Genomic DNA, 17,620 nt, shown 5'->3' with positions numbered 1-17,620 from the left:
TAACTATTTGGTTCTTCTGATTTGGGGAGATTCCTGTCCAGCTTATTCCTTAGTTTTTCCCAAGGATGTCAGAAAGATTAAGAACCAAGGCCAGTTTTCCCTATTATGCCTGACCCTGACCCCTTTGTAGTGTTCCCCCACTCAGTGAATCCCCAGTTTCACATCCTTCTGATTTGAGGTCCCAGAAAGAAAGTGGGGACATCCCCTACCCACTCCTTAGCCCACAAATCAGTATACTGAGGGCCCAACCACACTCTGATGACAGTACCTCTGGCCCGGGGAGATCTGGGGGGCAGGGGCGGCAGAGTTGCAAAGTGGAGGGGGGAGCCGGGTGGACTCCGTTCTCTTCCTTTCCCTCCTCCCCCCGTCTCCGTTCCAAATTGGGGGCCGGGCCAGGCAGTTCTGATTGGCTGGGGGCCGGGCTGCCGGCTCCCCCTCTGCAAGAGGCAGGGTTCCTCCCAGCTCTGCATCAGGATGGTATAAAAGGGGCCCAGGCCAGTCGTTGGAGCAGACGGGAGTTTCTCCTCCGGACGGAGCAGGAGGCACGCGGAGTGAGGCCACGCATGAGCCGAAGCTAACCCCCACCCCAGCCGCAAAGAGTCTACATGTCTAGGGTCTAGACATGTTCAGCTTTGTGGACCTCCGGCTCCTGCTCCTCTTAGGGGCCACTGCCCTCCTGACGCATGGCCAAGTAGACAGTAAGTTCCAAACTTTGGGGAGTTCTTGGTATCGCGTTCTGCTCTGGGTCCTGGCAATTGAGACTTAAACGGAAACGCTGGATGCTCCAGTCAGAGGTGGAAAGGTGATAGAGGGAATTGGGAGGAGAGAGGTCACTCCGGGGTGCAGATGAGGGTGAACAATTCTCAGAAGTGGAGCGCGGGGTGAAATGGCACTGGAGCAAATTCCAAGCACAGGAAAAGTGGGAATCTGGGCACGGGTTGGAACAGAGTACGTCGAAGATGGAATAAGGCCGCTGGAATAGAGAGATTCGGAGTCCAAGATGTAAAAGCTATCAAAAAAGGCTGCGGGATGATTCATAAGGAAAGATTGTTTGCCTTCTCTGCAGGCTAGACAGTGTTGCTGGGGCCGCCGGGGTGCTGGGCTGGCGGGGGAGGGGACGCACGGAGTGGGAGGGTTGCTGGATGAGAAAGTTTGGCTCGGACTTGACAGGGCGCGGTCCCTGCGCCGCCTGCTGGTCAACCTTGAGCAGTAAGTGTCCTGGTACAGCACTTCACAGCGCGCGGGCTAACGAGGGAAGATCTGGGTTATTGCCGGGCTTGGACCTGCATCTCCAGACTGGGAAAATAAAACCAGGGATGGATTAGTTCCTCTCTTTGAAAGAAGTGGCCCAGACCGTGTAAAATTGGTTCCGCCCCGTGCATTGCTTAGCGTTGCTCGCCACCTAGTGGTTGCCTTGATCCGGTACTAGCGCGGTGGGCGTGGTTTACTAATCATTACTATTTGTAGACTTAAGTTCTTTGGCTAAGGAGAGACTCCAAAGCACAGGCTGGCTTTGAGGGATCGGGCTTGTCTCGAAAGCAAGTTTTATTTTAAGGTGCCTCGGAGCAGGGGTTAGGATGTATCCAACTTTAGAGGTACATTTTACTACTCTGGGCCGAACTCTACTGAGATCAGCCCATCCACATTTTAGCCCCTCCCACTCCATCCCACCTGCCCAGGGAATGGAGGTGGGACCAGGGCTGGAACTCCCCGTCTCTCCTCCCACCCCCGCCTCTTGTCCGCGCGCAAACCACACCCCGTGAGCCCCCTTCTACTGTTTAGGACCCCTCCTATTCTCCCGCAGAAGGCTTTTTATTTCACGCGCGTGGGCTGAAGTTGAGTTTGGAAGCAACCCCAGTCTAAAGCTTTGTTTAAATTCCTGAGAACTGGGAAGTTATAGCTGTTCTGGCCAGGCGCCCCGGGGCTGTCACTGAACGCCGCTTTGGAGCAGACCAGCCTTTAAGGACTTGAGGGAAGAAAATAGGAGGTGGGGGGAGAGAGGCAGGAAGTGGAAAATCTACCTGCGCCTCTTAGACAGAGGAAAGGGTGAGTAGGGCTGGGGTTCCCTGGTGCCCCGAGGTGGGGTCTCAGAGCTGCTCACGTCCTGGGTCTTTTCCCATTTGCGCAGTCCCTGAAATCACCTGCATACAAAATGGCGTAAAGATCCCTAACGGTGAGACGTGGAAAGCCAGTCCCTGCAGGATCTGTATCTGCCACAACGGCACGATCGTGTGCGAGGACGTGGTGTGCAGAGAAAAGATAAACTGTCCCAACCCCCAAACACGCGAGGGCGAGTGCTGTGCTTTCTGCCCAGAAGACTTTGGTACGTTCTGAAGCTAGGGTTAGGGGAGGTCAGAGTCCCACCTTTGCCTGTGTCTTGAGAGCCTCTAACACCTCACGTACTTTAGGAAATTTACTCCTAACTGCACACCTTTCCTCCGACAGGATCAACAGGCCAAGAACTCGTTGGAGTCGAGGTAATACTCTGCTTCCTACTTCCTGCTCACAGGTCTGTGACTCCCACTGTCCTCCTATGGACTCCGGCTTTCCTCATTTCTCTAACCGGCCGCTTGTTTTTTCACCCTCCACCCCACAGGGACCCAAGGGAGAACGTGGCCCTCAAGGCCCAAGGGTAAGCATTGCATTCTAAGTGAGCTGGGAAACTGGAGGGGGCGTGGCTCTGGTTTGTGCTCATAGCAACCCTGTTCTCTCTTGGTGCAGGGACCCCCTGGCCCCCCTGGACGAGATGGTATCCCTGGACAGCCCGGACTTCCTGGTCCTGCTGGTCCCCCTGGGCCCCCTGGCCCCCCTGGCCTCGGAGGAGTAAGTAGAGCTTGGAGACCCCAGACCTGTTTGACTCCTCGGTTTTTGTTTGGCTTTGCTTTGCTTTGGGTTTTGGCAGACATAACTTCATATTTTTGAATAATCATAAACTTACAGAGAAGTTGCAATAGTACACAGAACTTTTATTCACCTTCATCACAACTGCTCCATCACTCTCGGGGCACACAGTTCTCCTCTGCGTGTGTGTGTGTGTGTGTGTGTGTGTGTGTGTGTGTGTGTGTGTGCATGCGTGTGTGTCCTGGACCACTTGAGACATAAGTTGCCAAGAACATGCCCATGCACTATGCTCCGAAGCACTTAAGTGCATTTCCTAAGCAGGGACATTCTCCTATGGGACCATGGCACCAAATTTAATGTTAGTTTATCACCATTGCCTAATATACAACCCACTTTCAGATTTCACCAAAGCCCCAAATGTCCTTTATAACATTTTTTCCCTTCTTGTCCAAGACCACCAATTTCATTTCATTATCTCATCTTGTTGGTCCCCACAAATGTAGATTGTTTCTGAGACACTTTGTCATCCTTGACTCAGCAAGGTTTTGAAGAGCCTGGTTGTTGGGCAGAGGCTGTTATTTTATAGACTGTTCTACCGTTTGGAATTATCTGGTTAGATGGTTCAATTGAGGTGTCCGGTACAGGAATAGCTTACAGACAGGCTTGCTGTCTCTCTTCATCACATCCGCAAGCCCATGTCAGTTTGCCCCTTTACTGGCAATGCCTCCTGCCCTTCAGTTTACCATTCTGAGCCTTATTTCTCATGCACGCTCTCTCTTGTTTTTCTAGAACTTTGCTTCCCAGATGTCCTATGGCTATGATGAGAAATCAGCTGGAGTTTCCGTGCCTGGCCCCATGGTGAGCCGCCAGGGGGAGCAGTGATGACAGAGAGGATGGGGGTTCAGAAGAGAAAGGACAATGATGGTCCTGTTAGGGGCTGGTATACAGATAGCTGGGGAGGTAAAGGCCACCTTTGGGACTCCAGACCTAGAGAAGGCGCAGGACGGACAACTGTGATCCCCACAGGATGCAGGACAAACAGACCTCTCCCACGCTGCTTTCCCCTACGATATCACATGTACCCCTTTTTTCCTTCTGTAGGGTCCTTCTGGTCCTCGTGGTCTTCCTGGCCCCCCTGGTGCACCTGTACGTATTCAGGGATCTTCGTGTATCACCTTGGGCATGGGGGAAGTATTGGGGGAGAAAGATTGGGGGAAGGGCAGGAGGCTGGTAGACATCTCTTGTAAGAGGGAGACAGCCTGGCATGAACCTGCCTTTCTGAGCCCTACCCTTCTCTCATTCTCCAGGGTCCTCAGGGTTTCCAAGGTCCCCCTGGTGAACCTGGAGAGCCTGGCGCTTCAGTAAGTCAATCCTCCATCCTGACACACCTCCCTCTCCACAAATCCTCCTGTGGAAGTTCACCCATTCTGAGTGAGGGGTGACTGGTCACCTCCCAACTCCAGTCTTCCTCTACGTTGTCTCTCATCTTGGAGCTCTAATGACCTCTCCTGTCTCCTCTAGGGTCCAATGGGTCCCCGAGGTCCCCCTGGCCCTCCTGGCAAGAACGGAGATGATGTAAGTAGCCCCAGGAAAGGATACTATCTCATCCTGTGTGGGTCCTAAAATCCCCCCTGCAGGATCTCGTCACCCTGGGGGTCAATAACCAGGGGTAGAAGATGAAAGCTCTCCCTGGTGTCCAGACGGCCCTTGGCAGTGACTTTTCCACGGAGTAGCGTGTCTTAGTGAGGCAGCCCCCACTCCCATTCCTCAGAGTGATCCAGGTTTGAGAGTTGGGGACGATCAGATGTGGAAATGGATACATGGTGACAGAATTTCCTTGGAAGGTACTCATGTGTCACCAGAGATGTCACTGTAGATCTCAATTGAGTTTTAGGTTCAAAGTGAGATCCTGGGCCCCTAACCCAAACCCACCCTTCAATAAACCCCAATAAACAAACCTGGGCCTATCTACCCTTTCCTAGTATGGGCTAGGGCACAGCCATAATGGCCTTTTCTCTCTCTGCAGGGGGAAGCTGGTAAACCTGGCCGCCCTGGTGATCGTGGACCTCCTGGGCCTCAGGTGAGCAAGTGTGAGGATGGGCCCCAGGTCTTACTGCACTGGGGATGCATTTAGGAGCCGTGGTCACAGAGCCCTTCTGACACATTTCCAAGTCCTTATTTGTCATTCTTTCCAGGGTGCTCGGGGATTGCCTGGAACAGCTGGCCTCCCTGGAATGAAGGGACACAGAGTAAGTCTCTTTGGAGTCCTTGAAGCCCCCAAAGTCCGAAGTCACCATCCTAACCCCTTCTCCCAGAGATCCTGTTGCATATCATGTCAGGTGGTAGATGCAGATGTCTCAAAGGCCATAGGTTAGACATCCAAAAGAACTTCCTTTCATGGGGAAGAAGTCCCAATAAAGAGACTAGGTGGGATGGTAGGTGAATTGGGGTCTAGTCTAGCTCAGAGACAAGGGAGATGGCTAGGGTGATCTCCCAAAACTCTTCAAATCTGTGTGGGTGTCAAAGTGGCATACTCCCTCCACAGGGTCTCACTTCATCCCTCTTTCCTCCCTTAGGGTTTCAGTGGTTTGGATGGCGCCAAAGGAGATGCTGGTCCTGCTGGTCCTAAGGTAAGAGACTGTCAGAAGGTCCTGCACACACACACACACACACACACACACACACACACACACACACACCAACAGTCCCACTATACATGAATCCCTCACTCTGTTCTCTGTCCCCAGGGAGAGCCTGGCAGTCCTGGTGAAAATGGAGCTCCTGGCCAGATGGTGAGTTTGCTAGCTTGAGAAATGGGGGTGCCCCCAGAGGGAGGGGTAGGGTGAAGGATGGATGGAGGCTAGGAGAGAGTGTGTCTCCATCTCGCTTGACCTCTCTTGGTTTGGTTATCAGGGTCCCCGAGGTCTGCCTGGTGAGAGAGGTCGCCCTGGACCCCCTGGATCTGCTGTAAGTACTCCTAGTCCCTTGGGATGTCCCTGGGCTCTGGTTGGAGTTCCCCAGGAACTATGGGAACTGTCCAGTGCTCAGGGACATAATTGGGCCTCCCCTCTCTCATGCAGGGTGCTCGTGGTAATGATGGTGCTACTGGTGCAGCTGGACCCCCAGTAAGGACGGCCTTGACTTTGAGTTTGGGAGTGTGGGGGGGGGGCAGGGGAGAAGGTCTCAGGGTCAGCTCTTGGGGCTGACATCAGCTGTTGAAACCTAGGAGCTCTTAGCCTCCATCTATGCCTTGTAGTTACACCTCCATTTTGTTCCCAGGGTCCTACTGGTCCCACTGGCCCTCCTGGCTTCCCTGGTGCAGTTGGTGCTAAGGTGAGACCCGTTCTTTCTTTGAGCGTGACTGTCACAGGCCAAGGACTGGGTGTCACCCCAGATCAGAGGAGCCCAGAGTGGCAAGAATGAAGTACATTCCTCAACACCTCTGTCCTGGGGTCCCCTCCCTAGCTCTCAAAGCCCTCATCCTTGCTCTTCTGACCCCACCCCAACACACACCTGGCATCCAGAAGTGATGCGAGAGGTCCCAGGTTGGTTTCTGATTGGTCCTTTCCTCGAATACAGGGTGAAGCTGGTCCCCAAGGAGCCCGAGGCTCTGAAGGTCCCCAGGGTATTCGTGGTGAACCCGGACCCCCTGGCCCTGCTGGTGCTGCTGGCCCTGCTGTAAGTGCCCCCCCCCGTGCCCTGCTACTGTCCCCCCCCCCCCCGTGCCCCTTGCCAGCTTCAGAGTCCTTACCTGTCACCCTCCTCTCTCTGTGCTGCAGGGAAACCCCGGTGCTGATGGACAACCTGGTGCTAAAGGTGCTAATGTAAGTCACCACCAGCCCTCCTCCCATGCCCACCCGCCCCCTCCCCCGTGCCCTCCGCCCCTGGGCTAAAATGTCTGTCCTACCTCCTGCAGGGTGCTCCTGGTATTGCTGGTGCTCCTGGCTTCCCTGGTGCCCGAGGCCCCTCTGGACCCCAGGGCCCCAGCGGCGCTCCAGGTCCCAAGGGTAACAGCGTAAGTACAAAACTCTCCCTTCTGCGCAACTCACGCACTCGCTCCAGTGCGCCCCCTTCTGGGGGAAGCACGCATCTGCGAACCAACGGAGTAACCCCAACTCTCATCTCTTTCTCTCCTGCTCTCCCGACACAGGGTGAACCTGGTGCTCCCGGCAACAAAGGGGACACTGGTGCCAAAGGAGAGACCGTAAGTCCCACATCACCCCTCCTTCTCCTCAGCCCCTGGGGCTTGGGAGCCTCTCAAGGGAGACCCAGGGAGGAGGGGAGCCCCCAGCCCATACTCAGGAGCCCTGTCGCTAGAGGCCAGCATCATAGACTCCGGGGTTTGTGCCCCCTTACCAAGGCCACTCACTCTCTTTCTCTGCCCACTCCAGGGCCCTGCTGGAGTTCAAGGTCCCCCTGGCCCTGCTGGGGAAGAAGGAAAAAGAGGAGCCCGTGGCGAACCCGGACCTACTGGCCTGCCTGGACCTCCTGGCGAGCGTGTAAGTCCCCCACCCCCACCCCGCGCGCGCGCTTGCGCTCCTCCTTCTTCTCGGCTGCCCTCCGTGCTTGCCCAGTGCCTGGGGTAGTGATTAAGCTCACCGGCCCCTTCCTTTCTCCTTGCAGGGTGGACCTGGCAGCCGTGGTTTCCCTGGTGCTGATGGTGTCGCTGGCCCCAAGGTAATCTCTCTGTCCTGGCAGAGAAGCGGACCCCCAGCTGCCTGGTGTCACTTACCCCTGACAGGACTGCTCACGCATCTCTCCCCATGCCCTCAACAATGCTCCCTGCTCCCTGTGCCCGTTTCTGTGCCTCCCTCCTCATATTCGGCCTCACTTGGGCATCCTCACTGATGCCCCCTCCAAGTCCTGAACCTCTCCCAGCATAAAGAATGCCAACCCATGGTAATGAGGCCAAGACTGTGACCCTGATGTGCCTGTGACTTCTCTCCACTTAGGGTCCTGCTGGTGAACGTGGTTCTCCTGGGCCTGCTGGTCCCAAAGGTTCTCCTGGTGAAGCTGGTCGCCCTGGTGAAGCTGGTCTCCCTGGTGCCAAGGTGAGAGCCAAGACCCTCCCTCTGTCCTGCATGAGACTGGGACAGCCTGCAACTGGTGCTCTGGACCCCTCCCCCGCCACCCCTCCCCCTCCCCGACCTTCATTCACACGCGTCTGCCTCTCCCTAGGGTCTCACTGGCAGTCCTGGCAGCCCTGGTCCTGATGGCAAAACCGGCCCCCCTGTAAGTATGCTTCCCCTCTCACTCGTCACCCCTACCCTCCCGTGGGCATACCTTAGTCCTTACCACAATTCTTGTGCCTCCCGTCCTCAGGGTCCCGCTGGTCAAGATGGTCGCCCCGGACCCCCAGGCCCTCCTGGAGCCCGTGGCCAGGCTGGTGTGATGGGATTCCCTGGACCTAAGGGTACTGCTGTGAGTATTCAATGAGGAACAATAAAGAACCAGAGACAGGCATACTAAGTCCACTGACTTGCTGTGAGACCTCAGGCCCTTTAATGACCCCTTCTGGACCCACTGGTAAAATAAGAGACGCTTGGCTCCATTGCTTTGTCTGTGATAAATAAGAATTGTTGCCGGGCAAGCTTCCCCCGGCACACAGATAAGATGGGCCTTCTATGTGATAGCCGCCCCCAAGTTTGGTGGGGAGAACCCTGAGGGATAATAACCATTAGCAGTTCGGGTCACTGCAGGTGAGTGTCAGAGAGAGGAGAGGGGGACCAGGAAGGACCAGGAAGGGCAGCCTCTGCTTTGGGAGCAGGCAGAGAGGCCAAGTGTTAGATGCCAGCAAGGCCTTCCCTAGAGGCTGCAGCCTTCTTGAACAGAAAGCCCCCTAGGAACACTCACTGTAACGAGGGGTCTTTGATTGCAGTGACCCTCAACCTTGCCTCCCTTTCTCCACAGGGAGAGCCTGGGAAAGCTGGAGAGCGGGGTGTTCCCGGACCCCCTGGCCCTGTTGTAAGTATCTCTTTTGAGTCTCTGTCACCTTTCTGCCCCTGCCTGTGACACATACCAATCTCAGTCTGCACTGTGAGAGCATCAGAAGCCACTTGCGGGCTCTGCTCTGTCCCAGAGGTCCAGGCCTCCCCTGCTGCTGCCCTGGGCCTCACCACACTGGCTTTGTCACCTTCTCCCCACAGGGTCCTGCTGGCAAAGACGGAGAAGCTGGAGCTCAAGGCGCCCCCGGACCTGCAGTAAGTGTCCCGACAGGGGAGGCCCGGGGAGCAAGGAAGGGCGGACTCTGCCTGCCTTCTCCTTGGACTCTTCATGACCACAGCCTCTTCTCTGTGACAGGGCCCTGCCGGTGAGAGAGGCGAGCAAGGCCCCGCTGGCTCCCCTGGATTCCAGGTGAGGTCTGGGGACAGGTTTGTAGGGAGTGCGGGAAGTTCCTTTGTTAACTCTTACAGATTCTAAACCCTTCTCCTTGCCTCCTCCATCTCCCCCACTTTACAGGGTCTCCCCGGCCCTGCTGGTCCTCCTGGTGAAGCAGGCAAGCCCGGTGAACAGGTAAGAGGTAGCAGCTGGCCAGAGGTCAGGGGCATGCAGGAATTAAAAAGAAACAGACCACTCACTGCCCCGAGCTGATCAGGAAAGCAGCAGCTAGAGGGATAGAGGTTAGACACGGGGGAGGGCTGTGGTTCCACAAAAAAAAAGAATGAGGGAGCTGCTTATGATCTGGAAGTGGCTGTGTGACTTCTGGGCAAGGTGACTTCTTTACCCAAACTCCTGGCATAACTCTGGCTTTACCCCACTCAAGCCTTCCTGTTGGAAGGAGAAGCTTCAGTTCTCAGCCACGAATGTGTTCCTCTCTAAATATGGGGCCCAAGGACCAGCTCCCAGGGAGAGAGGCGGAGGCTCTTTCTCAGGGGGAGTTCGGGCTCACTGTTGTTCCTCCTTTCCACCACCCCCAGGGTGTTCCTGGAGACCTTGGTGCCCCTGGACCCTCTGGAGCAAGAGTAAGTGGGCCCTCTCATGCCGCTTCCCTCCCAGTGTCCTGAGCTCGGCCCTGTGGCCGGAGCAGCCATCACGTGCCCTCTCCTTCCTTTGTAGGGCGAAAGAGGTTTCCCTGGTGAGCGTGGTGTACAGGGTCCCCCAGGTCCTGCTGGTCCCCGTGGAAACAATGGTGCTCCCGGCAATGATGGCGCCAAGGTGAGGGCATCGTGGAAAGGGTATGATGGCTATGACCCAAACCATAGGGGTGTTGGAGGGTTGGGGGACAAGACCTGAGTTGGGGGCCCGTGGGACCCGTGGTTGGGTCTCTGAGTTTGTCCTTCTAGCTATGGATCCACACACAGGAGATCCTAAGTGAGCTCTGAGCTCTGACAGGGACTCTGTGTCTCACTCATCCTCTTGTTTACCAAACAGGGTGATACCGGTGCCCCTGGAGCCCCCGGTAGCCAAGGCGCTCCTGGTCTTCAGGGAATGCCTGGTGAACGTGGTGCAGCTGGTCTTCCAGGCCCTAAGGGTGACAGAGTAAGTCAACCTTTTCCTCCCATGAGCCCTTGGTGGTTCTCACTTATCTCCTTGCTTTGCTGGGTAATCTTATACCTGTGATTCGGGCCCTTCTCCTGATGTGTTACCATGGTCACGAGTTTGGGGCATCTCCCTGGTGGAGGCTCCTTTATTTTATCACTCTGTAGAACTCAGGGTCCTCTTAACCCAGGTTCCACCTGAATCCCCAGGTAGGCACCTTTTCCCCTGAAAGGATCTTGTGTCCTTGGCACCGGGTCTGAGAAACGTCTGCAGAATGCTGTATAGCTCAACTCCACGCCTCACACTGGAGTCTGACTTTTCCCTGTCTTTAGGGTGATGCTGGTCCCAAAGGTGCTGACGGTACTCCTGGCAAAGATGGTCCCCGTGGTCTGACGGGTCCCATTGGTCCTCCTGGCCCTGCTGGTGCCCCTGGTGACAAGGTGAGTGGCTGCCTTGTCACCTTATTTCCTAACACATAGCTTCTTCAGCAAGCCCAGGCCGGGCTCTGCAGGGAAGGCAGGTCCTGCCATTTGAAGCTGGTTGAACCCAGGAAGTTCAAAGGACCAGGAGGGAGGGGAGGTACTATGGGTTCATCTTCCGGGAGAGTTTAGAGTTCTTGTCTCCCCCTCACAGGGTGAAACTGGTCCCAGTGGTCCTGCTGGCCCCACCGGAGCCCGTGGTGCCCCCGTAAGTACAGAAGACCCCTGATAAGATCTATGTTCAGCCCTTCTCTCCTACCTGCTTTCTGTCCCCCACCCCACTCCCTGTTGCCACCACCTCTGTCCCTTTACTCCATCTGTTCCTTTCCTTCCCCAATGTGGAGACATCTCTCCAAAACCATCATCATCATCTTCTTCTTCTAGGGAGACCGTGGTGAGCCTGGCCCCCCTGGCCCTGCTGGTTTCGCTGGCCCCCCTGTGAGTACCAAGCAAGACCTTCTTTACTTTCTGTCACCAGCTGAGACATGAGACACGGGACCTTGGGTGACTGAATGAGGACAGAAGTGTTACCCTGAGTCAGGGGAGCCGGGTGGCCAGGGACTGGTTGTCCCCAAGTGTCTCTGCAATCCCAAGTTTCGAGCTGTGCCTCCTGCTCCAGCCCAGAGGCCTTCCGCTCCCAGGCGGCCTTACCCACTCCTCCCCTCTCCGTTCTCCCTCTTGCCCAGGGTGCTGATGGCCAACCTGGTGCTAAAGGCGAACCTGGCGAAACTGGTACTAAAGGCGACACTGGTCCTCCTGGCCCCGCTGGCCCTGCTGGACCCCCTGGCCCCATTGTGAGTAGCTCATCCTCTACCACCCAAGCTTTGGGTAGCCTTAGACTTGGGGCTAGCCTGGCTCTCATACCTCTACACTCTCTTACAGGGTAACGTTGGTGCTCCTGGACCCAAAGGTCCTCGTGGCTCTGCTGGTCCCCCTGTGAGTACCATTTGCCTCTCTGTGGAGTCTCCCCAAGGCCAGAGGTTGGAGGGGATCAGGCCAGGTAAGCTGATTGTTCACTTCTGACCCCCCTGTGTTCTCTCCTACCAGGGTGCTACTGGTTTCCCTGGTGCTGCTGGCCGCGTGGGTCCCCCTGGCCCCTCTGTGAGTATCTGTGATTTTGGATTGGGGTGGGGGGGACACGCACTGTCAGAACAGGGAGCCTGGCCGGGGCATGCACCTGTGATGCTTTGGAAGCCTGGACTCTGACAGTCCCTCTTGTGTCCATCTAGGGAAATGCTGGACCCCCTGGCCCTCCCGGTCCTGTTGGCAAAGAAGGAGGCAAAGGTCCCCGTGGTGAGACTGGTCCCGCGGGACGTCCTGGTGAAGTTGGTCCCCCAGGCCCCCCTGGCCCTGCTGGTGAGAAAGGAGCCCCTGGTGCTGATGGACCCGCTGTAAGTACTAGCCCTGATCTCTGTAGTTCTGGCGAGATCCAGACTTTGTGACTCCTCTCCGTGCCATTGTGAGCCCTTCTCCTCCCTCTCTGCCTCCCACAGGGCTCTCCTGGTACCCCTGGACCTCAGGGTATTGCTGGACAGCGTGGTGTGGTTGGTCTTCCCGGTCAGAGAGGAGAAAGAGGCTTCCCTGGTCTTCCTGGCCCCTCTGTGAGTGCTCCGTCTTCATCTTGGGGTCTCCAAGACGAATCGCCTCAGGACTCGGAAGGGTCAGGGTAGCGGTGGTGGAAGACAAGGAGAGAAAATATGATAGACGTGTTCTCAGGGCTTGAGCCCCCACATCTGGCCTCCAGCCTCACTCTACCTCTCTTCTTCTTTAGGGTGAACCTGGCAAACAAGGTCCTTCTGGATCAAGCGGCGAACGTGGTCCCCCTGGCCCCATGGGCCCCCCTGGATTGGCTGGCCCCCCTGGTGAATCTGGACGTGAAGTAAGTAGCTTCTACCCCTTGGCCAGAGCTTACGCGGGGCCACTCCGCCTGTGTCTGACCGCTTTCCTGGGGTGGCCTCTCACATCTCCCCGCTCCCTCCACAGGGATCCCCCGGTGCTGAAGGCTCCCCTGGAAGAGATGGCTCTCCTGGCCCCAAGGTAAGAGATCAGGCCACACACCAGGGCTGGACTCGGGTTTGCCCTAGCCGCTCCCCAGCCTGGGTACTCCATCTGAGGCTGACCCCATGACCTGTACCTTCTGCTCCCAGGGTGACCGTGGTGAGACCGGCCCCGCTGGCCCCCCTGGTGCCCCCGGTGCTCCTGGTGCTCCTGGCCCCGTTGGCCCTGCTGGCAAGAGTGGCGACCGTGGTGAGACCGTAAGTAGCTGGGCCTCCGCTTCAGGCATGCCCAAAGGCCTGGGAATGGGTGAATGACCTCATCCAGCTGCGGGACAAGAGGGAGTCTTGGGATGTGTCTGGACCCTTGGCCTCCCTGGAAAAACTGAGCCATATTAACTTGACCTCGAGGCCCTTCTTCTAGACCTTTGTCTTCCCCCAGGCATGGGGCTCGCCTCAGCTCATCCCATGAAGCCTGGCTCTGGGGAGGCTTAACTGGGAGTCGGGAGAGGTGGCCACAGCATGAGAGATGTGGGCTAGGAGTGGTCTGGCCAAGGGCAAGGCTCATTCTGCAGCCCCCAGCCTTGGTCCCCCCTAGTCAGGATCTAACACACTCTTTTCTCCCCAGGGTCCTGCTGGTCCTGCTGGTCCCATTGGCCCTGCTGGTGCCCGTGGCCCTGCTGTAAGTGTCCCATGCCAATCTCGTGTCCTGTGAGCCCCATGGCCCAGATGTGAACTGCATCCCACTCGACACCAGTAGAACTTCCACCTGACAGCCCGTCTCCTCCTCTCTTCTAGGGACCCCAAGGTCCCCGTGGTGACAAGGGTGAGACAGGCGAACAGGGTGACAGAGGCATAAAGGGTCATCGTGGCTTCTCCGGTCTCCAGGGTCCTCCTGGCTCTCCTGTGAGTATACTCAGTTTCCCGGGCTCTGGCCACCATCAGGCCTTCCCCACCCTCTCCCAGTGCTTACTGCACAGTGGGGTTTAAGTTTCTACTCCAGATAGCCATTCTGATTCCTTCCTACTTGGGGGTAGGGGCAGAAGATTTCTGGGCATTTCTAACAGAGAGAGAGAGGTACCCAGAGAGGGATTGTGGGAGTGGTCTTAGCATATGGACAACTTGGAGCTAGATTTCTAGAATGAGGGGGCATGTTACCCCCACTGCCCCTCAACTGCCTTTCTCTGTCCTTTAGGGCTCTCCTGGTGAACAAGGTCCCTCTGGAGCTTCTGGTCCTGCAGGTCCCCGGGTAAGTTGCACCCTCCATTATTTCTTCCTGGGTCCCCTGTCTCGGTTACCTTGAGGACTCCTGGTTACCTTCAGGCATTCCTCTGTTCTCCAGAGAAGAGTTCAGAGACCAGAAAGGGGGCGGGGAGAAAAAGATTCTTGGTCTTATACAGCCTTTGGCCTTCCGATCCCGGCTCCTTCCAGGCCAGCCATAGTAACTAGTTGAGGACACCCTGTAAGTGGGGACTAGACAGAGGCAGCAGCAGGGAGGGTGCTCCTCAGCTAGAGTTGGGGCTGCCTTGGGTTTCTGGACCACGTTCTCCAATCATCTCTCTACCACCAGGGTCCCCCTGGCTCTGCTGGTGCTCCTGGCAAAGATGGAATCAACGGTCTCCCTGGCCCCATTGGTCCCCCTGGTCCTCGAGGTCGCACTGGTGATAGCGGTCCTGCTGTACGTAGCCCCACATCCTCTGCCTCATGCCCCTCCATCCCCAAGAAGACTTGAATACCAGTAAACCTTGACCTCCTCTCTTTATACAGGGTCCCCCCGGCCCTCCTGGACCCCCTGGCCCTCCTGGTCCTCCCAGTGGTGGTTACGACTTCAGCTTCCTGCCTCAGCCACCTCAAGAGAAGGCTCATGATGGTGGCCGCTACTACCGGGCTGATGATGCCAACGTGGTCCGTGACCGTGACCTTGAGGTGGACACCACCCTCAAGAGCCTGAGCCAGCAGATTGAGAACATCCGAAGCCCCGAAGGCAGCCGCAAGAACCCCGCCCGCACATGCCGTGACCTCAAGATGTGCCACTCTGACTGGAAGAGCGGTAAGGACTCGCCCCAGTTGCCTCCCCCACCCCCACCCCGCCCTGCCCATCCTCTTCCTCCCACCCTGCCGCTTCCCCCATGCTTTCCTGCCTCCCACTTTCCATACGGTGCTGGCTGCCTACTTCTCCTGACTCCATATTGCTCTGCCCACTTCAGGAGAGTACTGGATTGACCCTAACCAAGGCTGCAACCTGGATGCCATCAAGGTCTTCTGCAACATGGAGACAGGTCAGACCTGTGTGTTCCCCACTCAGCCTTCTGTGCCCCAGAAGAACTGGTACATCAGCAATAACCACAAGGAAAAGAAGCATGTCTGGTTTGGCGAGAGCATGACTGACGGATTCCAGGTACGTGAGCTGAACCCTAGAGCCACTTTGCAGGAGACGGGCTAGCCTTGTGCTCAGAAGGCAGAGGCAGTCCTGGAGTGGATTTAATATCGGCTTAGTGGGAGGGCAGAGCTGGTCTAGGAGACAGGAGTCCTAGGTCCTTGGGTGTCCATGGATAAGTGATGCCCCTCTTTTTAACTTGAGATAAAAATTCTTAGCAGATTTTGGGCAGGAAGGCCAGGAGCTAGAAGTTCCACATGGTTGCTCACACCCTGCTCTCTCTGGCCCATGCAGTTCGAGTACGGAAGCGAGGGCTCCGACCCTGCTGATGTCGCCATCCAGCTGACCTTCCTGCGCCTGATGTCCACCGAGGCCTCCCAAAACATCACCTACCACTGCAAGAACAGCGTAGCCTACATGGATCAACAGACTGGCAACCTCAAGAAGTCCCTGCTCCTCCAGGGTTCCAACGAGATCGAGCTCCGGGGCGAGGGCAACAGCCGCTTCACCTACAGTACTCTCGTCGACGGCTGCACGGTGAGTCCCCCAGACTGGGTCTAGCCCACCTCTTTGGGCTTCTGCTTTAGCCCTTGGACAGGTCAGAATGACCCTCACTCCATCATCACCCCCGGTAATGGCTCTCTCCCTTCACTCCAGAGTCACACCGGAAGTTGGGGCAAGACAGTCATCGAATACAAAACCACCAAGACCTCCCGCCTGCCCATCATCGATGTGGCCCCCTTGGACATTGGTGCCCCAGACCAGGAATTCGGATTAGACATTGGCCCTGCCTGCTTCGTGTAAACGCCCTCCACCCAATCTGGTTCCCTCCCACCCAGTCCACTTTCCCCCAACCCTGGAAACAGATGATCAGCCCAAAAATGAACTTCCCCAAAAGCCAAAAAAATGGGAGACAATTTCACATGGACTTTGGAAAACATTTTTTTTTCCTTTGCATTCATCTCTCAAACTTAGTTTTTATCTTTGACCAACTGAACTTGACCAAAAACCAAAAGTGCATTCAACCTTACCAAAAAGGAAAAAAAAAAAAAGAATAAATAAATAACTTTTTAAAAAAGGAAGCTTGGTCCACTTGCTTGAAGACCTATGTGGGTATAAGTCCCTTTCTGCCCGCTGGGCTTATGATACCCCAAATGCTGCCTTTTCTGCTCCTTTCTCCACCCCCTCTTGGGCCTCTCCTCCATTGCTCCCCAAATTTAAGTCTCCCCCAAAGACACAGGAAACAACGCATTGTCTGCCCAGCAACCAAAGGCAATGCTGAAACATCCCACCGGCCCCCCTCACCCCCCAGCCTACTTCCCCACCCAGCACCCCCAAATCCTGCCAGGACATGGGGTTCTCGGACTTTTGAAGGAGCCTAACCATCTGGCATCTCCATGGCTTCTGCAACACACCCCACTTTGTTTTTGAGGGCCGGCCGCGGTGGGGGAGCCACCTACCCCTCCGGGGGGCGGTTTGGAGCCAGCCAGGCAGGGTCACAGCAGACTGGAAACATCGGACACGTGTGCGCAGGCTGGGTGGGAGAGACGCTTCTGTTCCTTGTGTAACTGTGTTGCTGAAAAGACTACCTCGTTCGTTCTTGTCTTTGCGTGTCACCGGGGCAACTGTGTGGGGGCGCGGATGGGGGCAGGGTGGCAGCGTGCCCAGTTTGGTATCAAAGGTGCTACATCTCTGTGAAGGGGTGGGGTGGGAAGGGATCTCTGGTGCTATAGAAGTTGAGATGCTCCCTAGGCCAGCAAATGTTCCTTTTGTTCAAAGTCTTTTTTTATTCTTTTTTTTTTTTTTTCCTAATGGATAGGGACTCATGTGAATTTTTTTTTTTTTTCTGACGGTGCTATTTCTATTTAACATGAGGGGAGAGAGTGCCAGCCCCAGCTCGCTCACTCTCTTCCCTCTCTCCACTCTTCCAGTTCCTGGGCCTATCGCAATCTGACCTCTCTCTCTCTTCTGAAACCCTCCCCTCTACCTTCAGCCTCTCTCTTAGTCTGTCCTGCATCCGGGTTTCAGAGCACCACTTTTCAAAGCACAAAGCAGTTTTACCCCTGGGGTGGGAGGAAACAAGAGACTCTGTACCTATTTTGTATGTGTATAATAATTTGAGATGTTTTTAATTATTTTGATTGCTGGAATAAAGCATGTGGAAATGACCCAACACATGTGCAGTGGCCTCTGAATTTCCTTCCTGGGACTTGGGGGGTGGGGGACCCAGGGAGAGGGCCCTGGGACCGGAGGACTTGCCTTTGATTCCCGCCATTTCTTTCCTCTCACTTCTCATCCAGATGCTGCCACCTTCCTCTTGCCTTTCCTATGCCTTAGACCTCTTCTTTGCCTCGTCCTGTCTTCTCTTTCAATCCTCCTTGCACATCCCGAGTCCTCATCCTCACACAATTCCACACAGGGCGCACCGAGTCACGTGCATACCCACACGC

The 17,620-nt window shown here is 56.0% G+C and overlaps 1 protein-coding gene and 1 long non-coding RNA gene across 2 annotated transcripts; one reads left to right on the top strand and one right to left on the bottom strand.

Annotated features, from left to right (window-relative positions):
• The first annotated feature begins 511 nt into the window (after window positions 1-511).
• Col1a1 (collagen type I alpha 1 chain) lies at window positions 512-17,343 on the top strand. The gene is made up of 51 exons (XM_052757978.1): window positions 512-698; window positions 2,129-2,323; window positions 2,446-2,477; window positions 2,597-2,632; window positions 2,722-2,823; window positions 3,631-3,699; window positions 3,943-3,987; window positions 4,149-4,202; window positions 4,363-4,416; window positions 4,868-4,921; window positions 5,037-5,090; window positions 5,418-5,471; window positions 5,589-5,633; window positions 5,755-5,808; window positions 5,922-5,966; window positions 6,121-6,174; window positions 6,421-6,519; window positions 6,621-6,665; window positions 6,758-6,856; window positions 6,992-7,045; window positions 7,233-7,340; window positions 7,465-7,518; window positions 7,794-7,892; window positions 8,020-8,073; window positions 8,164-8,262; window positions 8,752-8,805; window positions 8,988-9,041; window positions 9,142-9,195; window positions 9,301-9,354; window positions 9,759-9,803; window positions 9,898-9,996; window positions 10,213-10,320; window positions 10,653-10,760; window positions 10,954-11,007; window positions 11,184-11,237; window positions 11,486-11,593; window positions 11,682-11,735; window positions 11,847-11,900; window positions 12,029-12,190; window positions 12,293-12,400; window positions 12,571-12,678; window positions 12,783-12,836; window positions 12,947-13,054; window positions 13,422-13,475; window positions 13,592-13,699; window positions 13,989-14,042; window positions 14,364-14,471; window positions 14,561-14,843; window positions 15,001-15,191; window positions 15,465-15,707; window positions 15,828-17,343. Exons 1-51 carry the CDS (start codon window positions 623-625, stop codon window positions 15,972-15,974), a joined length of 4,362 nt encoding a protein of 1,453 aa, XP_052613938.1. The 5' UTR covers window positions 512-622; the 3' UTR covers window positions 15,975-17,343.
• Window positions 3,710-7,308, bottom strand: LOC128122422 (uncharacterized). The gene is made up of 4 exons (XR_008222434.1): window positions 7,198-7,308; window positions 6,749-6,931; window positions 4,956-5,070; window positions 3,710-3,828 (listed from the first exon to the last, which is right to left on the bottom strand). It is a non-coding gene; the product is annotated as an uncharacterized LOC128122422 (long non-coding RNA).
• Window positions 17,344-17,620: the final 277 nt, after the last annotated feature.

Source organism: Peromyscus californicus, unplaced genomic scaffold (genome assembly GCF_007827085.1).
Source record: "Peromyscus californicus insignis strain IS unplaced genomic scaffold, ASM782708v3 Scaffold_3__1_contigs__length_106647218, whole genome shotgun sequence".
NCBI classification, from domain to species: Eukaryota; Metazoa; Chordata; class Mammalia; order Rodentia; family Cricetidae; genus Peromyscus; species Peromyscus californicus.
Note: the sequence above shows the minus strand (reverse complement) of the source record. Positions and strands in the feature narration are given on the sequence as shown.

Coding starts and splice junctions, on each gene's coding strand:
- Col1a1 (XM_052757978.1), top strand. CDS start 623: ATGTTCAGCTTTGTGGACCTCCGGCTCCTGCTCCTCTTAGGGGCCACT. Junction 5,809..5,921: donor CTGGACCCCCTGGATCTGCT/GTAAGTACTCCT, acceptor TCTCTCATGCAG/GGTGCTCGTGGTAATGATGG. Junction 14,472..14,560: donor CTGGTGATAGCGGTCCTGCT/GTACGTAGCCCC, acceptor CTCTTTATACAG/GGTCCCCCCGGCCCTCCTGG.